This window comes from Gymnoscopelus braueri (genome assembly GCF_963280865.1).
Source record: "Gymnoscopelus braueri genome assembly, chromosome: 13".
Taxonomy (NCBI): Eukaryota; Metazoa; Chordata; class Actinopteri; order Myctophiformes; family Myctophidae; genus Gymnoscopelus; species Gymnoscopelus braueri.
Window position 1 is genome coordinate 14846171 of NC_137615.1, and position 19767 is coordinate 14865937.

A 19767-nucleotide genomic window follows, 5' to 3' on the forward strand; every position below is an offset into this window, starting at 1 on the left:
GTGCGCGACACCGGCGCGTGACTGAAGTATACCTGACCGCTGTCAGTAGCAAACAACACGTGACTTTCGGGCATTCTGCGTGATACTGTACATGATAAAGTCGCGTTTATTTACGCTCCGTAGACCGTAGTACGACGGTGACGCTCGCCGAAAAGAACAGATATATATAGCTAATTTAGCTAGCCTATATATATAGTAGTATATAATAACAACAACAAACAACTGCCATGGCCATGACCATGGGTCGTATTAGCTCTAGTCCAGAGCGTTAGCGAGTTCTCTTTAAGCGGGGCTCCTCCCATGGACTGAAAATTCCACTACCGTGCGAGGTCTCCAACTTTAGTAGAAATAAAGGAAACGATGTTGCTACTCATCGAAATAAAGGCTGTTTTTGTATTGTTGAATGACTATTCTCCACGGTGGGAAACGTCTCAGGACCCCACCTTCTCTGTATAATACACTTTTTGGGCAGAAAATTCAATATGTCCACCAGACGTAAATTATTTAAATTACTCACCTGCGCCCTCTACAAATCTGGTTAATATAAATTACCATTGATCAGATCTGTAGAGGGCGCAGGTGAGTAAATTAAATAATTTTGGTCTGGCGGACAAATTTTATTTTCTGCCCAAAAAGTGTATTATACAGAAAAGGTGGGGTCCTGAGACGTTTCCCACCGTGGAGAATAGTCCACCAACAACACAAAACAGCCTTTATTTTAATGAGTAGCGACATCTTTTACTTTATTGTTTTACTGAAGTTGGTGACCTCCCACTTTTCACACAATTTTCAGTCCATCGGAGGATCTAATTCTGAATATGCTTCTTTATGTAATTAACTATTTATGTAACTCTATCTATACTATCTCGACCTCGACCTTTCTATGACGTTCTACACGCGAATCAACCAACCACTTTGATAATCAAAGCACCTTCAAAGAAAGAATGTATTAACGATGGATTGTTATGTCACTAAAAAAGAATCTCGTTTTGCAAACAGCTTGTGACTATAAACCAAGACAACCTCAAATCATAGAATACTGTAATTATTACCATAAACATGTTTATTATGTCATAACAAGTTATGGTATTATATGATTATACAGGGATGGCTCTGCTATAGCTTGCCATTGCCAGCAGAGGGCACTAGATTACTGTAATGATCAATTTTGCTTTCTGTTTTCTTATTTACATTGGGGTTGGAAAAAAATCAAACCAAAAGGAATTCTGTTGTTTTGTTTATTGTATTTGTCAATTGTACAGTATTGTTTCAGTTATTCATGCATGCAAAATGTTGCCTTCTCTCAACAAAGTCTCATGTGAAACCAGCACAAGACCATTCTACTTTATGATAGTTTATGATCAACAGGTATAGGCTTACAGAAGAATCTTTTCACATATCTGTAAACTTGAGATGATCTTTACATGAAATCATCCTCAAACTGTCATTTCATGGTCATTTTCATGATTCTTCAAGAAGATGCTTCATTTTCTTTTCTTTTTTTTAATGATATGAAGTCATCCAACCTCCTTAAATAAAATATACTCTTAAACCGAGGCATCACAAAAAGAAAAGCAAAAATTATACTTGTGTCAGAGCTGTAATACAAAAAAACAAACAAACATCAAAATAGAGGATTCAATCCCCTTGTTTTCAGACAATTATCCTTATAGAAAATATGAATGCTGCAGCAACTGTGTTCAAAGTGCATTCTACATCTATTAAAATGTTTATTTTATATTTGTTTTTTAAGAAAACATACAACTATGACAAAAGCATCAATAGTGTACACAGGCTGGCACATGAATTGTGGTCATTGACATGACACTTACTCCAAACAGTCGGATTTGCAATTCATTTAGATGGGGAAAAAAAGAAAAACATAAAACAAAATTGACCTGTGAGTTCAAGAAATAAAGTAGATTTACTAATAATAATCGAAGCAGCTAGGACAAAAATTAGTGGTACTCGTTTTTTTTTTTTGTGTGATAGCACCGCTGTCACAAAATAATCTACATCAAGATGCCAGCTGTACAATGTCTATTTATGAACAGGCAGATACAGCTTACCAGCATAGTTATAGAGTGATTGAAACTGGACCTCCCTTTTTTTTTGCCTGAAATTATGAAAAATGTGAATAAAACAAATTATGAGTACTCTTTTTTTTAAATCTTGAACAATTGGTGACTAGTAAGTGCTTTTATATATTATTACAATTTCCTTGATGAATGCAACCCTGGGTCTGATATTACACAAAAAAATAGTTTTGACTGTTTGATGAATTGAAATTTTGGGAATGTATAGGTTAGCATATTTTTTTTATCGCAGACATCCTCAGTAACATTGAACAACAGTGATGGTCGGTGAAGTTAAGGGTCCTCGATATCCATGAACTCCTTTTTGGGCGGTGACGACCCTCTGTACCAAGCACACGAGCCGTCACTCCTCTTAATACAAGCAAAGTGTTTGGCCTGGGGTCCACTGATGCTCTTCTCGATCACCCAGTCTGTCCACAGACACTCCTCTGGGGAGTTGATCATACATGGGATGGAGGTGCAACGGGTGATCTAAGGATTGTGGAAGAGATCAAAATTAGTGAGTGAACTAGGGCTGCCTGCAACAATTGATTATTGTCTTTACTTTGTCTATTAATCGAATAATCAAGAAGCGTGTTTCTTTTAAATATATTTTTTTACTTTTTATACATCAATTAATTTTATACTTCACAAAGAGTGAAAATAGCAGATCTACAAGCTAAGAGTTCATCGCATCTATTGCTGTTGCTGTTGCTGTTGCTTGTATCTCTCTCTCCCTCCTCTCTCTCTCTCTTTCTTTCACCCAGACACGGTCAAGACAGATGGCCGCCCACCGTAGGGCCTGGTTCTGCCTGAGGGGTTTTCCCGTTAAAGGGGAATTTTTCTTTAGCACCGTCGCAAAAAAAAGCTTGTTCAGGTTGAGAGACAACATCAGGTCAGTGCTCTATATGTAAACTTGTGATTCGGCACTATATGATAAAGTTGAACTAGAAAAAAAAAGGAAAAAAATGTATTGTTTGTCCCCTCATTGTCAAATAATCAATAAATCGGTTGGATATTGCTTGTAGTTGACCAAGACATTTTTTAATGCTTTCTTTCCCCATGCTGAATGAATGATTTCTTGCTAAAGCTATGTTGAACTCTAGATATAACTCTTTAATTCTACAAGTCTAAAGGCCAATAGTCAGTAGCCATTGTGAAATCAGAAGGTTAATTCCTATGTATATGAAAAGCTCTATACAAGCTTGCGTGTAGATCGGCTATTCTCACAATTTGGCGTACCACAAAGTATATACTGTAGTGTAGAGAGTGGTTCATTCAACTAATCAATTAGTCGATTGATTCTGATCACTATCAGTCGACTACGTACAGCTCTAGTCTCAACTACTGTGTAATATTACTGTGTTGTTCTATGGCTACATTCTGACCCCCCTTCCACTTAGAGATGTAATCCGTTCTACCTTGCAGGCACAGCCCATCTCGTAGCGTTGAATCAGACTCTTCTTCTGGGTAGCGCTCATGACTTCCCAGGACTCGATGAAATCACATAGTGTGACGTGCATGGTCCCATCTCTCTCCAGTTTGCCTGTAGATGTTAGAATATAATGGGTCAACATATAAATATGCAGAATAACAAAATGACATTTACTGTAGTAGTTGACCAACATTTCAGCGTGGGAATAGTATAGCAGAAGCAATGAAATACAACTCACAATGCTTGGTAATTGGTATCAAGGATAAAGAAAAAACCCTTGCCATCGTATGAACATTTGATTATCGAGGCTCAATAGTGATGAGTATACACATTGTAATGCGGTCTCAGCTGTACCTGTGAAAAGATATTCCTTCTTGCCATTGGTCTCCAGACTCACGCCACACACTGCAGAGGAGGGTGCGGTGTAGATAGCATCAACATCCTGCTGAGGACCCTTGAACATCTGTCAGTTTACACAAAGAGAATAACACCCATTAAAACAAACAGTTCGTCATGGTGTTGAACCTCACCCAGCCATGAGATGCAAGTTATTTCAATAGCGTGATTTACCTTGATCTGCTTGATGTCATACTTGATGCGTTTGACTGGATGGCCATAGACGTCGTTTCCGGCATCAACCTCTTGCCTTCCGACTACCCTTGCCCTGATCACTGTAAAGAAGAAAAGAAAAAGTGAATGATTTATTTCAGCAACACATTTTAGAATCTCCAGTCGCTTCCACTATAGTGGATTCATGGTCTGTCTGTATCTGATCACTGCTCCGCGCAGATTTGGCGCGCCACACAGTATTAATCTGGAGTGTTCTTTTAACTCAGAGCTCGTGAAAATGGTCAATGTATTCGCAGCCGTTGGCTTGGATATGAAGAGTTTGCTGTTACCATCTGCTGGGAAGACTAGGAGCCATGAGTGTTTCATCAGCTGCAGTCAGAGAGTGGAATGTGTGCCGCTTTGCTCCCAGGCTCCTGAACCGACACAGGCGGAAGCCAGTCAGCAATCTTTGAAAAGCTGAACTAAACTGCCCCCAGCCCCTGCCGAGTCGACGACCGACCTGCCTTTCTGTCTGCGCAGAGGTGCTGACATGCAAATAGACCCCTCTCTCTCTCTCTCTCTCTCTCTCTCTCTCTCTCTCTCTCTGTCGTCTTCATGCCTGCCCTTCACTCTTGCATCCTCAGCTTCAGATTGAAGATACCACGAGGTTCAGAAATGAAAACAAATCTAAATGGAAAAATCGAATCGTAGCCAAGCGAGTGAGCTTTTGAGCAACAGCAGGGCTAAATAGGCTACTCTTAATTCAATATAAAAGATCACCCATTTAATACCCCATGTACCTGTTCCATTTACAGTAGTACTATCTGTGTAATATAATATTTCAAACACAAACATAATACTGATTGTAAGGCAGAGCTTTTACATTTGGCAACACATTTGAATTCCTCAATTCTGATTGCTGGATAAGCAGGACTTCATCAAATTAATCTGTTGTAATTGAAAATTGTCACTGCCTGAGTGTTATTACTATCTTACTATGCATGAAATACGTTCAACCACATCACGCTCAGCTTTTAGCAAAGGATGGAGAGAAGCGACAGGAGGACTAACGTTTACCAGATGTCGGCTCGCAGTTTAGGTGGCAGCTGCTGACATCCTCAGACCAGCCCTAGCCTTACCAAATAAGATCCTTTCAGGGTTTTTATTTGACCCAAGTATGAGGCTGTGAACCACATGTGCTCTAATTTGATTACAATAGATACTTGGGGAACATTTCCTTTTAAGGCTATAAAGAGTCAACGGTTGGCAGGAGGAAAACAGGGAAGAAGAAAGAAAGAGAAGTGTGTGTATAAACAACGGGAGTGATCATGGAGGGTGTTTGTAGCCTACAGGCAGGGAAACAGAGGTTAGGAGGGACAGGAATAGCATAATCACGCTGCAGGTGTGGAATGAACCGCAACACGTCCCATATACAGTCAAAAGGATGGACCCACATAGAGGAATGTGATGAAGTTAGAACAAACATATAGGTTGGGGAGAGAACGAGAGGGCAGACAGTGTAGAGAGAAGAGAGAGAGAGAGAGAGAGAGAGAGAGAGAGAGAGAGAGAGAGAGAGAGAGAGAGAGAGAGAGAGAGAGAGAGAGAGAGAGAGAGAGAGAGTAGTAGGATTTACTGTAGTTTATAGCCAGGAAAAAGAAAGTGCAAAACTCCTTGTTTTGGCTGCATGCTTTTCTGCATGCGAGTTGCTTTCAGTCAGCAGATACTGACACTGATCTACAAACTGTACAAACACGGTGATTTTGCACACGCGCACGCACACACACACACACACACACACACACACACACACACACACACACACACACACACACACACACACACACACACACACACACACACACACACACACACACACACACACACACACACACACACACACACACACACAAATGCACATACAGTACATGAGCAGAAATAGATAAGCCACACACCCACAATGCCAAAGATGCACTTTGGGTCACAAATTTCACTAAAGTGATCCTTCAAAACAATCAAGGCACTGTAAGCACAGACAAAGGGGGGTACTCAGTGCTGTAGTGTTGTGTTGTTCCAGGAAGAATGAAGTAAGGAAAAACTCTTTTACTCAAAAACTCCTCTAGTTACGGGGAACATTAGTGGTAATCCCCTTTCACAGAGTGTGCAGAATCACACACACACTCCTCATAGTTCCACTGTTCCAAAGTAGGTCAGGTAAAAAGAACTATATTTACCCCTGCAAGGATTTGGACAAAGCTATCTTCTGCGGCATCATGTATGAACCAGCAGCATCTAGTCTCGTTAAAGTAGCTACTTCCAAATGACCAATGATAAAATCATTAATTCTCTCAGAGTTGATTGACAATTCAAAATTAAAATGATAAATATTTTTTTATTTGAAAATCAACCGCAGATACAGAAAGATGAGAGATTATCTTCTAATTTAGACCTTAACCACTTACTGTAAGCCCTATAGCTACTTTGTCGTGCGAGGAATAACAGATCAACAAGCTCACAACACGACGTGTAAGCTTGTAGATCTGCTATTCCCGTTTGACATTTCTTTTTAATATTCACCAATAATGGCATGACTAAAATATTGACACCAGCTTTAAAGTGGTTCAAATTGGACAACAAACCAGTTTTGTTCTATGGCTGTAGAGACTATGATGGTCAACCTTAACAGTGTCTCGGTTTAATGTTGTCAAGTCTGATACTGTAGATTGCCAGCACTTGGACTTGGACAATTACTCAACACAAGATAAAATAACACGGTAGAGAGATAAAGACCACATTGTAATTGCCTCATTGTAATTGCAGTGGAGAAAATCAGTGACTTAAGGAATTTCTTTCGGCATTTAGTGAAACTCTGTAAAGTAACATGGGTTAAAAAGTAAAGCAATGGACTCTCAGCCATTTTTCCTATTCCTGTGTTCTCTTGGTAACCTATAGAGACCACTAATGACTCATCTAGAACGTTCCCACCCCATGATGCCACGGATTGCACGGAAACAATTTGCCGTGCTTGTTCAACTAGCAAGATAGAGGTGACATTAAGGAGTCAGGTTAATCATCATAGTATGATGTGTGTTTGTGTGTGTCTGTTCCTTGATCAACTGAAGATTGGACGTGACCATTACTTAGGAGCCAAGACACACACAGTTCTTGCCGGAAATGGCAATCTTTACTGTGGGAAAGTTTTCCCAAAGACAATGACAAACACTTAGAGCTATGGAGCCGGATAGTACTGGCTATTTCTCCAGTTTTTCACAAACAATAAACAAATGTTGCAAATCGTCACTGTCAGGGAGAAACCTTGTAACTCCATATTGTATTTTATTTGATGTAATACCCTATTTTATACTTTATCCAAAAGTGGTTACGTCTGTCTTTGTGTTTTATAAATATCTAACCAATGAAAAGCATTAACAAGAGTGTTGTGATCAAATAATTACATTAGATCTGTTTGTTCTTTTTTCTATTTCCTGAAAGGTTTTGGACATACAAGGTTTCCGCCCGGCAGCAACAATATGCTTGTCATGTAATTACAGGGCCTTTGGGCATAAAGTCCCGCAGAGTCACTCATCCGCCCCCCCCCCCCCTCCCCCAAAGCCACACAGTGGTCAGTCAGAGAACAAACGTGAGTAATTGTGAAATTCATTATGATCCCTATTCAGCCCCTCTATAGATATTATCAGCCCAGGATTGTTGTTTACTGAGTGATCAATACTGTTCCCCTGTCATGCAATAAAACAAATACAAATGCCACAAATCATGAAAGCATCGTCTGAACGACCCCAAATTTGAATCGCATACTGTATTTCACTTAGACCCACGAATGTGACAAATCTTCATACAGTATGTCCCATACTGTTTGCTGTAAAATTTCAGTAACTTAATAGCATTATTGAATTGGAAAGATTCAGTCACACTACTAGTTATGGAAAAAAGGTGTTGCGTTACAGTAACGTGTTAGTTCCAACACTGGTGACCATATTTTTCACCCAAACCGTGACCCTTAAACGTATATGTACACATTCATGCACGTGCATGATAATGCACGCATGCTCGTGTATACGCGCACATGTATGCCCCACCATAGGCGTTTTCATCCGGATGGGGGACAGGGACAGTTATTTTAACACACCTAATGACTGCACCGTTCAATAGAAAGACATTGGAGTCAAAGATAGATCAACACCTTGGTTCTCCCAGGAGCTATCAGCCTTATTTAAACAAAGGTATAGTGCTTGGTCTCGTGCCAGACGCTCAGGAGATCCCGCACACTGGTTGTCCTTCTAACAAATTAGAAATGTATGCACCACGGCAGTAAGAAAAGCCAAGTCAAAATACTTTCTAGATCTTATCACTATAGCTCCTATTCTAACCCAGACAGTTTTAGGAAAGCAATCGAAAACAGATCTACAAATTCTCTGCCTACACACATCAAATATGATAACCTGGTGCTTGGAGATCAAGCTGAGATTTGCCTGGCTTTTAACAGACACTTTGAGGATGTGTAGGGAATTCTTTTGAAACAACCTATGCAGGCGCCCCTTGGGAATTCCAGCAGTGACATGTGCCAAATGGACCATCTTCAATCTTTTTCTTTTAAACCCTTCACCCCTCGTGTTGTCTTTGATGAATTAGCAACAATGAATGCAAAAAAATGATCCAAATATAGCACTTTTCTGTGCCTCTGCAACACAGATTCAGGGAGGAGCACGTTATGCATGTTTCAGGATGTCATATTAAACGATTGTGTCTTGCTCCCTCCTCACTTGACTAAAGCTGAACAGTTATTGCAAATGGCAAATTTGTTTTCACTTTCAGAGACTTTAAAATAATTCGCAGACTGTCTGCTGTGTAGATAAGATAACATAAGCTGTTTATCCACATAATATGCATCAACATGGTTTGCATGTAATTACTGCATCTGCAAGACATATCAGGAATCATTTTGATGATTTTTTGTTTTTGAAGGCTTTTTTAATGTCTTTATGGGAGGAATAGGGAAAGTAGGCTGACAGGAAATGGGGAGAGAGATGGGGGGGGTGACACGCAGCAAAGGTCGTCGAGAACGGGAATCGAACCTGCGACACGCTGTCAGGCTGGCATTGCAGCCTACGGTGCCTGGACCGTCACGCTACGGCCCAGGCCACATTAAGATTATTTTGTAATTGTAAGTAATTATCAGCTGATACCCATATGATGACCAATATATCGCGCATCCCTGAGACAAGAAAAGTGATATAAAAGGCAGTCTGTTTACCTTTTAACTCTATAATCATGTGTCCTACGCATTCCTATTAGTTGATGATTGGATGATTTTTATATTAACCTGGTCTATTATTTGCAAAGTAGATCAGTTGTGCTGTATAAAAACTAATACAATGGATATCATGTATGGTAACCATATAGCAATTTTGGGCCATAGACGCAACAGATGGATATCAGTGTTGAGCTGCACTGAGAAGCTGTGCTGAGAGCTGGCCTACATACAATTTGGACCACAAAAAGAAGGGCGCACTGGTTTAAATGTCTCCTCTGTTTACACAGCTTGCAAGGCTGTCCCTCCAGCGGAAATCAGGCTAGCATCAGCCACCTTTCAAGTTCCGAAATGATTTGCACTCTTTTCTTTCCAGAGCCGCACAGGTAGCTACATACACACACAAATCACTCCAGCAAAGCATTACAAAGCAAAGGGCAAATATAATTACCAATAAATATGTGGCCAGCAGCATTACTCTGCCTCAAGCTAAACTCATACACTGCCAAAATACTGCATGCCAATTTAACTCTGCTGTTAAATTAACCTTCAGGATTTTTTTACTGCGTATGGAAGTGATTTAAATTTATGAGGAAAGACATGTTTTGCTTCTGTTCCATCCTTTCTCATGATAAAGTGTTCTGTCTTGATGAGAAGGTTGAAAGGGAACTTCAAGGTAAACCACATCGACTGGTGGGTGCTGGGATAAAGAGGCTTCAGTTCAAAAAGGTAGAGCCCGCACACCAAAGCAGATAAAAGGTACTTCTTTATTAGCTGACAACGTTTATATCCGCTGTGGATCTTCTTCAGGTCATGTCCTCGAAACGTCAGCTAATAAAGAAGTACCTTTTACCTGCTTTTGTGTGCAGGCTCTACCTTTTTGAATTGATGAGAGGGTCGCCCATGAACATTATATCATTGCTCGTGGACAATGTAGGACTGGAACCTACAATTCTATGTGGTATTTCACCTGGATGCTCATTGTAACATGGTGAAAGCCTTGAACCTTGATATGGTACAGTTCATGCTGTTTCCCTAAGTAGTTAAATAGTTATACAGTACTTATAACTATAACTTGAGTAGACTTTTCTAAGTCTGCAGTATTACTTATACTTGAATAATGTACAATGTCTCGTATAATATCTTCTGACACAATCATGTGCTACTACTCAGTAAGCTGAAGTCCTTGAGGATGAATTGGTTGTAGGTAAGTGGCTTGTTTCCTGCCTGTCAATTAGGGACCAGACATTTTATATTATAAGTAAGCTGTCTGATATTAAGCTGAAGAGGTTTCCTCAAGGCATGTGTTTGAAAAACTCAGTTTATTTTGTTTGTTTTTTAATGAAAGCTGCATGTTCTGGTAATATGTTTCTTATACAGATGCTTCTATCTGGTCATTATCACACAAAGATTTGTGTACAGTCCAGAGCATTCTATGTGACAAATCTAATTTGTTTGTTTCACAAGCTAGGTTGAGCAAAAGCCCAGGGCCACAGGGTGGCGCTTAGAGCAATAGCCATTAAAGTGTGCGTCAGCTAAAAGTTTGAGGAACCTTTTTGAGAAAGTGCTAGAAGGGTTGTGCAAGAAAGGCTGATCTTCCTCTAAATGACAAGTGTAAATGTATGTTTGATCATATTGCAAATGATGTATGACCTTCACTACAGCTTCCTTGTTTGCGTGTTATTTTGCAAAGCTCTGTAACTTCCTTATTGTGAGTTTAATGTTATAACAGTGTCCTGTGTGTCCAACATCATGATGATGTTGGTTCCATGTTTGATGCCAGAACTGAGCTGAATGCCATGCTTTGCTGAAAGCAAATTCCACCCGCCTTGGCGGTGTGGTGGATGTTGGTATGGGCCTATCCATGGTGCTGAGGGATAATGTCCAGGTTTATGTGAGGGTATAGTGGGTACCCTCAGACCCTACATGGGCTCTGAGACTAGCGCTGCAACAATCCATTATTTTGTTCAATGAATCGATTAACCACTTAAGCGATCATTCATACTTTGTTGCTTCGTCGCAGAGTGGTGTCATGCAAAAATAGTGAAAATAGCGGCTCTAAAAATGATAATCAATTACATTTATTTGGTCGATTAACTGTTGAAACCCTTTGGGAAGACTCTTCATTGAGAAGGCCAAGGTCAGTATACTAATAAGCTCTTGTTAATTTAACTCTGGGTGTGTGTACTGTGTACACACTCCATTTCCACAGTTACTGTAGATTAACAGATTATTTTACTGTGTGTGCAGGGCCAAACAGGATCCATTGCTAATAAGGCTCATGTCTACAAGACTGACTTCTACAGTAGCTACAGACAGTCCTGGTCACAATGCTATAGATCTAGCGTTGCAAATGTGTGTGCAGAGAGATAAAAAACAACAACAACTGTTCAATGCAAATGTTTGTATGGGTCAATGCCTCAACTCACATCTTGTCAAGTTGTGAGTAATATAATCCTAAATTAGAAACTATTTATTCAACCGTGGATCAAGGGAAATTGTGTTGTGGGTCTGATGGGTATGATTTTATGATGAAGATGTGAGTTTTACACATAGTTGTTGCCCAGTTGTCAAATAAACAAAGCATGACTAAAATAACTGGTGGACATCCTTTCTTTATAATCACAGTTTGTAACAACCAATAACAATATTGCAAGTCCATACAATGACTTTGAGCATTTGTCCTTTGAATCAATGAAGATTTGAGCCATGGTCTTTTTCTTCAAGTAATATTTATAAAAAATGCTGTTGAAGACAGTTATGCAATAGAATAGATCTATATGCTAATCACTGTGTTGTGTTGTGTTGTGTTATGTGGTTCAATCCACCCCATTAAACTTGACATATTCTCTCAAAGCTGACTAAAGAGAAGTTTGAGAAATAATAACTTTCCTGATCTCTAATGAGAAAGAACTGCAGAAATTCTCTTTCCTTTTACAGCATAACTTAAACTGCATTTTTTTTGTTTTTTCCAACCTCCACAGCCATGGAATCCAATGGTAAAGGGAAACCTTTAAATAAGTCAGCTACTGTAACATACCACACGCTCAGCCAGCTCACAACCAAGAAAAAAGATCCTCAGCAAACCTCAATTTAAATAGTTAGACAAGCCGGTCACTGTTAACTGTAACATGAGGCCAATGTTGCAAGGCACCAACAGGCAATGTTTTGTAAACAGTAATATAAATGGGGGAAACATAGCGTAGGAAAAAGAGTAGCTTAAATTTGTGTTCAACCATCCTTGGTGGAATTGCAAAGGAGCATGGTCCTCTTGATGGTAGGAATTTTGTCATGCAACACTGACATCGTTTCCGCCACAGTATAGACCTCTAACTGGCAGAGAAATTGAAAGAGAAACTTGATCTACTCTCTGTCAAAATAGTCCTGTCGTGAACAGTAGGTTCACAAAAGATCCAAAAAGTAAAGTGATCAAAAGATTGAACTGTGAATGGACACAGAGATCAAGAGATGAAACTGTGCAGTAATTAATGAATAATTAATGATTAGTAAACTAGTAAACTCAACAATTGAACAACTAAACTAATTACAGGGGATATAAGTGATTGTTGTCTTTTAAAAATAAGAGTTAAATAGCTCTATATTTCCATAGTAGTCATATAGACTACAGTTTGTTCAGTAACAGGGTAGGGGTCTCCCCATCAAGAGAAAATAAATGTTCAGGTTGGGATCCCAATTTCATCCAACCAGGAGAGAGGACTCATGGATGCAGGATAAACAAGTGAAATTGGAAGTGAACATACAAAGAGGTACAAAGAAGTGAAGCGAGCAGATAGTGGGACTGGAACACTACACAATTTGAAGCTATAAAAATAAAAAATTAATACTCTCTCCTGATTGGATGAAATTGTTGACCCGCCTGAAGATTTATTTTCTGTTTATTAAAGAGCTGGAGAGAACAAACACTATAACAGTGCTTAGGCTCTCAGGTATATATATTTAACCTCTTAAAAGAAAACGTATTGTTTAAACAAAAACATAAATAAAATAATAACTTACAGCGCCTTTAAATAGGACAATAAATACAAGAAAGATACATTGCTATAGCCTATAAATTAAAATGTATTCTATTACTCAGTCAATTTAAATAGATTTCATTCAATTTAATTGATAAGTCAATTGAATTGATTAGTCTATCGATTGGTCTGTCTAGGACAATCTTCAAATTATGGACAGCAAGGACAAATGGATAGGCCTATATTTAAATATCCGAAAATATGATTATTTTTTTTACTCCTTTCCCCCCCAGATGTGTATCAAATCAATAGTGTGAGTAATGAGTATGCCAACAACACTACTATCATAATAATCATGTCCCTGAAGTCAAATGCTGCTGAATCAATGCGTTGAGCAGGAGCTACTTACCGACGTCTGCGTTGCAGAACGCCTGTTGAGGATGAGCAGGAGAACAGCTGCAAGCTTCTGCAATCTCTTCCACCCTCCAGAGGAACAGGATGGCCAGGGTGACAAAACCACTGCTAACCGTCCAAGTCATGTTTGGATTTGGATTTATAAAATACTTTAAAAAAAAAAAAAAAAAAAAAAAAGGTGCAGTCTACAATCTATAAGAAATAAGAACAAACCCGTCCACAGTTTCAAACTAGGCTACTCTCATCAAAGAGGGTCCACTTGTCACTGCTACTGCTCCAGGAATGTGTTCATTCTCCTCCAGACAGACTGCAGACAGACAGACAGACACAGTGTGTTTGTGTCTCTGCTGTCGGTAACGGTCTGGTTTTATTGCAGGCAGCCTGAGCTCCTCCCCTGTTGTGGATCCAGCCAGTGAGTCGTGAGATGAGCATCTCGTAGGTGAATATGAGCTATGATTTAATCATCAGTGTGTATTGTGTACTAGCCTATTACTTCATAATTATATGGAAAAATTATTATGGAAAAATTATTTATGGTAAGCAGCAAGAGACCTTTAGAATTAACAGGCTTTATTGTCCTTTGCAACAAGTAGCCTCAGACAGAATGTTGTTGTTGTAGCCAACTTGTTTTGTGTAATTTTCCTTTTATAATTTGCTTTACTCTTGATACAGTAATCCTAGGTAAACTTACTTCTCCCATAGAAAGGTGATGGCATTTACTGCCTAGAGTTATTTTTTCCTTTCTACTCTACTCTGTACACAATATTGTATTTTGGTGTTATTTTGTATGCTATGTTGATGAACTGAATACATAGGACCACAATGGAAACAAGTCCCCAGGACTTTCTTGTGTTAGCTCAAATGTCTGACTGTACCTCGTGCTGTTTACATCTCTGTCTAATAAAGTATTCAATCAATCAAACACTATAATCAATCTAACCAATTCTGTCATCTTTTTTGTTTGGGTTTTGTTGGCCAAGTCAGGATTGTTTCATGTGGGAGAAAACCAACAACCCTAATTATTGTTAACTGTTCCTTACTGTTACTGGTCATGTGGACTGTGGAGGAGTTCAAGTGATAATATCCATAATATTTTATGCTTATAGCCTATGTATATGCTATTACTATGATTATAATTGTTGTGATTTCAACATATATGCCTTACAAAAGAAGCACTTACAAAAGAAGCACTTTCCTGTGTGTTTAGACTTCTATGCTAGGCAAGCACAATTTCATTAGCTGTTAAAGACACCGCAACACATGAAAATGCTAAAAAAGAAGAAGGAAGGAGCAAGAAGCAGAAGTGTGTGTGTGTGGGGGGGGGGGGGCAGTGGAGAGAAGTGACATCATCCCCTTAAAGTTAATAGATTCAATCTGGTGGCGATTCCCCTAACGTAAGCTACCCAAACCTTCCTCCCTTCTGTGCTGCTCGTGCTCTAATGAAAGAAACATTATGCTATAGTCAAAATTCTTGGGTCATTTCTCATCCCTTGCGCATGCACAAAAATGGATGGCTCCTTTGTAGGAAAGTTCAATATACCGCAACAACACCGCCTCAGGAAAACGAGGAACTCGCAGTTTGGGTTTTTGTGGCCCTGCAGTGTTGATTCTGGCCCCAGAGCAGAGATCACAGTGAGGACATGGTGTGTAACTATCAGGGTTGATGATGATGATGATGATGGTGAATAATGAAAGAGGATAGAAGAGAGAGGACTGTATCTATTCTGCTGTGGGCTCCTTGCTCCCTGACATCATATTTGGCCCCTTGCTGCCTGCCGGTCTGTTGGGCTCTCCAGTAAATATTTCCACTCTTTTCCATAGTTTAGGATTTTTTTGCTTGGTTGCTTTTCCACGGGTCCCTGTTACTTGACTTTATAAAAAAGAGCCAGGGAGATGTTTAAGACGGAAATGAATTGGACACTCACTCTCCTATAATGTCCCCTCTTTGCCTTCCTAGATCGGTCACCCGTGTTGTAATCTGAGTTCCCAGAAGTTTTCGCCATGGCTCTCGCATACAAACGGGAGGGGCGAGGAAACACCCGTGTTGTGGCAATGGATATTTGCTGATTTATGCCTGACCACAGATACTATTGTAAAAACTTTCCCTTTCAAGTAAAAGTGTCTAGATTAGGAAAATCCCCAAAACGTAGAATGTTTTATGAAGCCGCATGACTCACATGCAAGAGCGGAAGTTGCCAAAGACAGTGGACCTGCTACGGACGACAGCACGGCACGGACATGACATGTAGGAGTTGGGGTAGTGGTGGGGTTGAGACGCATGAGAGGAAGTGACACATGCCAGATCAAGTGGGACGTAGAAATATGCTTTGGTCTCTGTTCCACGGTATGCCAAAGCCATCAGGACAACTGCAGACATCTATTCCTGGGAAAAGCCATGCCGCCCCCTGTCAAAACAGCTGGCTTCCTTTGCACTGAGATACCTACTGATGTGGTCTTGCAGGCATGTCCTGGCTCCTGGGCGGTGCGCCGATCCACACACACACACACACACACACACACACACACACACACACACACACACACACACACACACACACACACACACACACACACACACACACACACACACACACACACACACACACACACATACTGTACATACACACTGCGCTCCACCTCCCACCTGGACCTCAGAACCTGCGTAGGAGATAAGTAGGGGATTTGCACGTGCCTCCCATTTACAGGAAATACTTCTAAGAATTTGTTTCCTTTAAGAATTCCATTTCCTTTGCTTATAAGCAAAATACAGTCAAATGCTAAGTATCGTGGTTGTAGTATTCTCCCAACTCACTGCATTTGATTTACAGTCAAGAGACAGTGATTACAATTAGTCATAACATCCCCCAAAATTGGCTAAGTGTAATCAATCTATCATTCTCTTTGTTAGGTAGTTTTTTCCACACACTACGACTCGGGGTTGAACAGGATTTTATTCACCAGTTCAGATCCGCTTTATGGTATCAACATGAGGTTTTCATTTGTCCGTAGAGGGTGGGTTTGTCAAAGAAGTGCAATGCAAGCAGCCTCCTATGTGTACACTACGCACTACAAACACCCAGAGGGGCTTAGAAATGGCTGAACCTCCAGAGCCTAAATTACAGACTTGCAAGGGCCAGGAATATTCTCAAAAGGAAGAGCCCAGCAAAACAGAAAAAGAGGGTCTCATTGTGGGAACTGGTGGGTGCTGTGGCAGTGACCCACATCCTCTGACTTCAGCCCCCCTGTATCGCCTGCACACTGTACAAGGGCCAGTGACTCTCGACTACTGTGACCTGACCACTCCACCTTTCATGCAATACTCCCAAGCCCTTTCCCCCCCCCCCCCACCTCCTCCACACCACCCTTGTTTTCTCTTCCCTCGATGTGAGCCAGCCGCAGCCCACATATACAGTACAATTCCCGTAATCTTCCATTCAGCCAGCAAAAAGCTATTCATATATTTCATTTTGTGATAATGAGACAATGGCTCTCTGTATTGTTTGATTTCCCACTTGAGGAGGGACGGTGAGGAGAGGGAAAACATCTGTCGGAAAAACACACATGTAATGGCATCAGAGGTTTTTGGGGTCGACAGTGCCCGCAGTGTGCTGTCACGATGTGAGCGTGAATCACCAGCAGTCTGGTGCATGTCCGGAGCGCAGTGCACGGTGGAGACTGGGAGTCCAGACTATTCCACTGGAGCTGTCGTAAGAATGACCGAATAACCAGGGTATTCAGCATTCACTGCTGCAAATTGTTTACACACCCTATTTGGAACTTTCTCTTTGACGAAATCCCCCAAATGAGCGCGCCTCCAGTAAATCAGTGCACACTCATTTCCGTTTGCCCTTTTGCAGGCACCGCTGCAATATTAGGCAGGGGGATGCCGTAACCTCGGGCGTAGGCTTTCTCGCAAAAGGAGAAAGCCCAGAGGGTGAGGAGGAGGAGGATTTCTGAGGAATGTCTCCGAGGAGGAGAAACACTTTGGCATGCTGTACTACAATGTAAATAGCAGACTAGTGCTCTGCAGGTGTGAAAAGCTGAATTTTATGTCCCTCACTCGGTGGTTCCCAACCTTTCCTGGATCAGGGCCCACTTGAAAATCTCCAAAGTGTTCTCGGCCCACCCATCTGTCCACAGGCTGCCAGGACAAGTGGTCAGGTGGGTCGTGTAATGATCAATCAATCGATTGTGTTCCAGCTTGGCTCAATGGAACTATATACTTTAAGTTTCGATTTATTATATTTCAACATTGATGTTTGGATACACCCCAAATGTCAAACTTTTGGGGAATTTTGAAATGAACGCATGTTTTGGGAGTGAGTGTATATGAGCTTGGTATTACTCAATGCAAAGTCATCCCCAATTACGTTATACAGTTGTATATTACGTAGTACGAAATAGCTGAACTTTCCCCGGGGGCACTTGTTTTTGTTTGGACAGCCTGTCATGGAAATTATCTGTAGACCGGCCTACATAGTTCAGACAGACAAAACGACTAGAATTAAGTGGGCACTGGAGAGAACTGGGCACTAAAACAAAGGTGGCACTGGAGAGAATTGGGCTCTAAAACGAAGAGGTATACTGAAATCTAGATCTGTCCCTCTGAAGTTTCCCACTTCGTATCCTACAGCATAATGGTTTGATTGATCTTCATTTCCACAGTCCTACAGCGGATCTATAGGACACTGCATGTCAAACGGTTCAATTAAGGGACACATGCATATTTACATTAGATTTTCATGTCTGCCATGTTTTGTGGAAGGAAATTCATTTGAAAAGATCTGTTTTTGTCTCCGCAGACAGTCTGCTGTTGTGTGCTAAATGTGTGAAAGTGCAACAATGTCCTGTCCTGACCTGATTCTCTAGTCATTGTCTGGAGTTTATGTGAAACTGGCTCTACATTATTAGGCTACATGAGGAGGTCTGTGAGACGGACAGTCACTTTGTCAGTGGCCGTAGCAGATTTTAGAAATATGATTGATTGATTGATTGATTGATTGATTGAAATTTTTATTAGGAAAATAATGTATAACAACAAAGTTACATTTATAATGCTTTTGTCTAAAAGGTCCGGCCAAAAAAGTCCTTGCGGACTTGTTTCCGTTGGGGTCCTTGAGTTAATTTCATAGACATATATAGTAGCAACCAAACAGTTCAAAAATCAACATGAAAATACAGATAATACAGAAAAAATACCACTATGTACAAAAAAAAAAGCATTTAAAAAATATATGTACAAAAAAAGGGGGGGGAAGCATGGAAAAAAAAAATTATATACAAAAAAAACATGAGGAAATACAAAATATGTACAATAAGGAGGAGGGGGGGGGTCGTCTGTCTACAGGGAAACTGGTACTAGCTCCTCTTTCGGCCTCCAGAAAGATGGGTTTTTAGGACTGTTTTGAATGAGCCCAGCGAACTGCATTTTTTGAGGGATGGGGTTAGACTATTCCATTCCTTGGTGGCTGTGCTATAGAAGGAGAATTTGCCCATGTTTGTTTTATGGGTGGGTGGTACCAGATTGTTGTTTACGCTCCCTCTAGTTTCGTGGCTGTGGGTGTCACTAACTTTTTCGAGGTATTTATACAGATATGCGGGTATAGGGGGCATATCGGGCAAATCTGCATTTACAATTTTGAAGACCAGACCCATTTTTAGTTGTTTAACCCTGTCTTCCACCCTGAGCCAGCCTAGGCTGGCAAAGTGAGTGGGAGAGAGGTGGGTCATGGGCCCCAGTCCGAGAAGTAGTCGGATCAGTTTGTTTTGGGAGGTTTGAAGCTTAGTCTTCAGTGGATGTGGGGGAGGGGTGGTGTGGGGAAACCCTTGTGTCGACCTCGGCCAAATTCCCCCAGGCAAAGGACTGTTTGGGAAAATGGAAAGCTCTCTGTTTCCACACCGATCCCACAGGGGAAAACCATGTAGTTGTCCAGTGACCGCTTGGAGAACAGGGAAAGGAACTCCGTTTCCCAGCATTCCTCTCGGTGGGATACTATGCGGTTGTCCTGGTGTCGACTGGTGGTGGTGGTGGTGGTGGAGGAGGGGGAGGGGGGG

The 19767-nt window shown here is 40.8% G+C and overlaps 1 protein-coding gene across 1 annotated transcript; it reads right to left on the minus strand.

The window, feature by feature from the left end:
• Positions 1 to 1224: 1224 nt before the first annotated feature.
• timp2b (TIMP metallopeptidase inhibitor 2b) lies at positions 1225 to 14058 on the minus strand. Its single transcript, XM_080447883.1, has 5 exons — positions 13709 to 14058; positions 4081 to 4181; positions 3865 to 3973; positions 3497 to 3621; positions 1225 to 2567 (listed from the first exon to the last, which is right to left on the minus strand). The coding sequence occupies exons 1-5, from the start codon at positions 13836 to 13838 to the stop codon at positions 2370 to 2372; spliced, it is 663 nt and encodes a 220-aa protein (XP_080304009.1). The 5' UTR covers positions 13839 to 14058; the 3' UTR covers positions 1225 to 2369.
• Positions 14059 to 19767: the final 5709 nt, after the last annotated feature.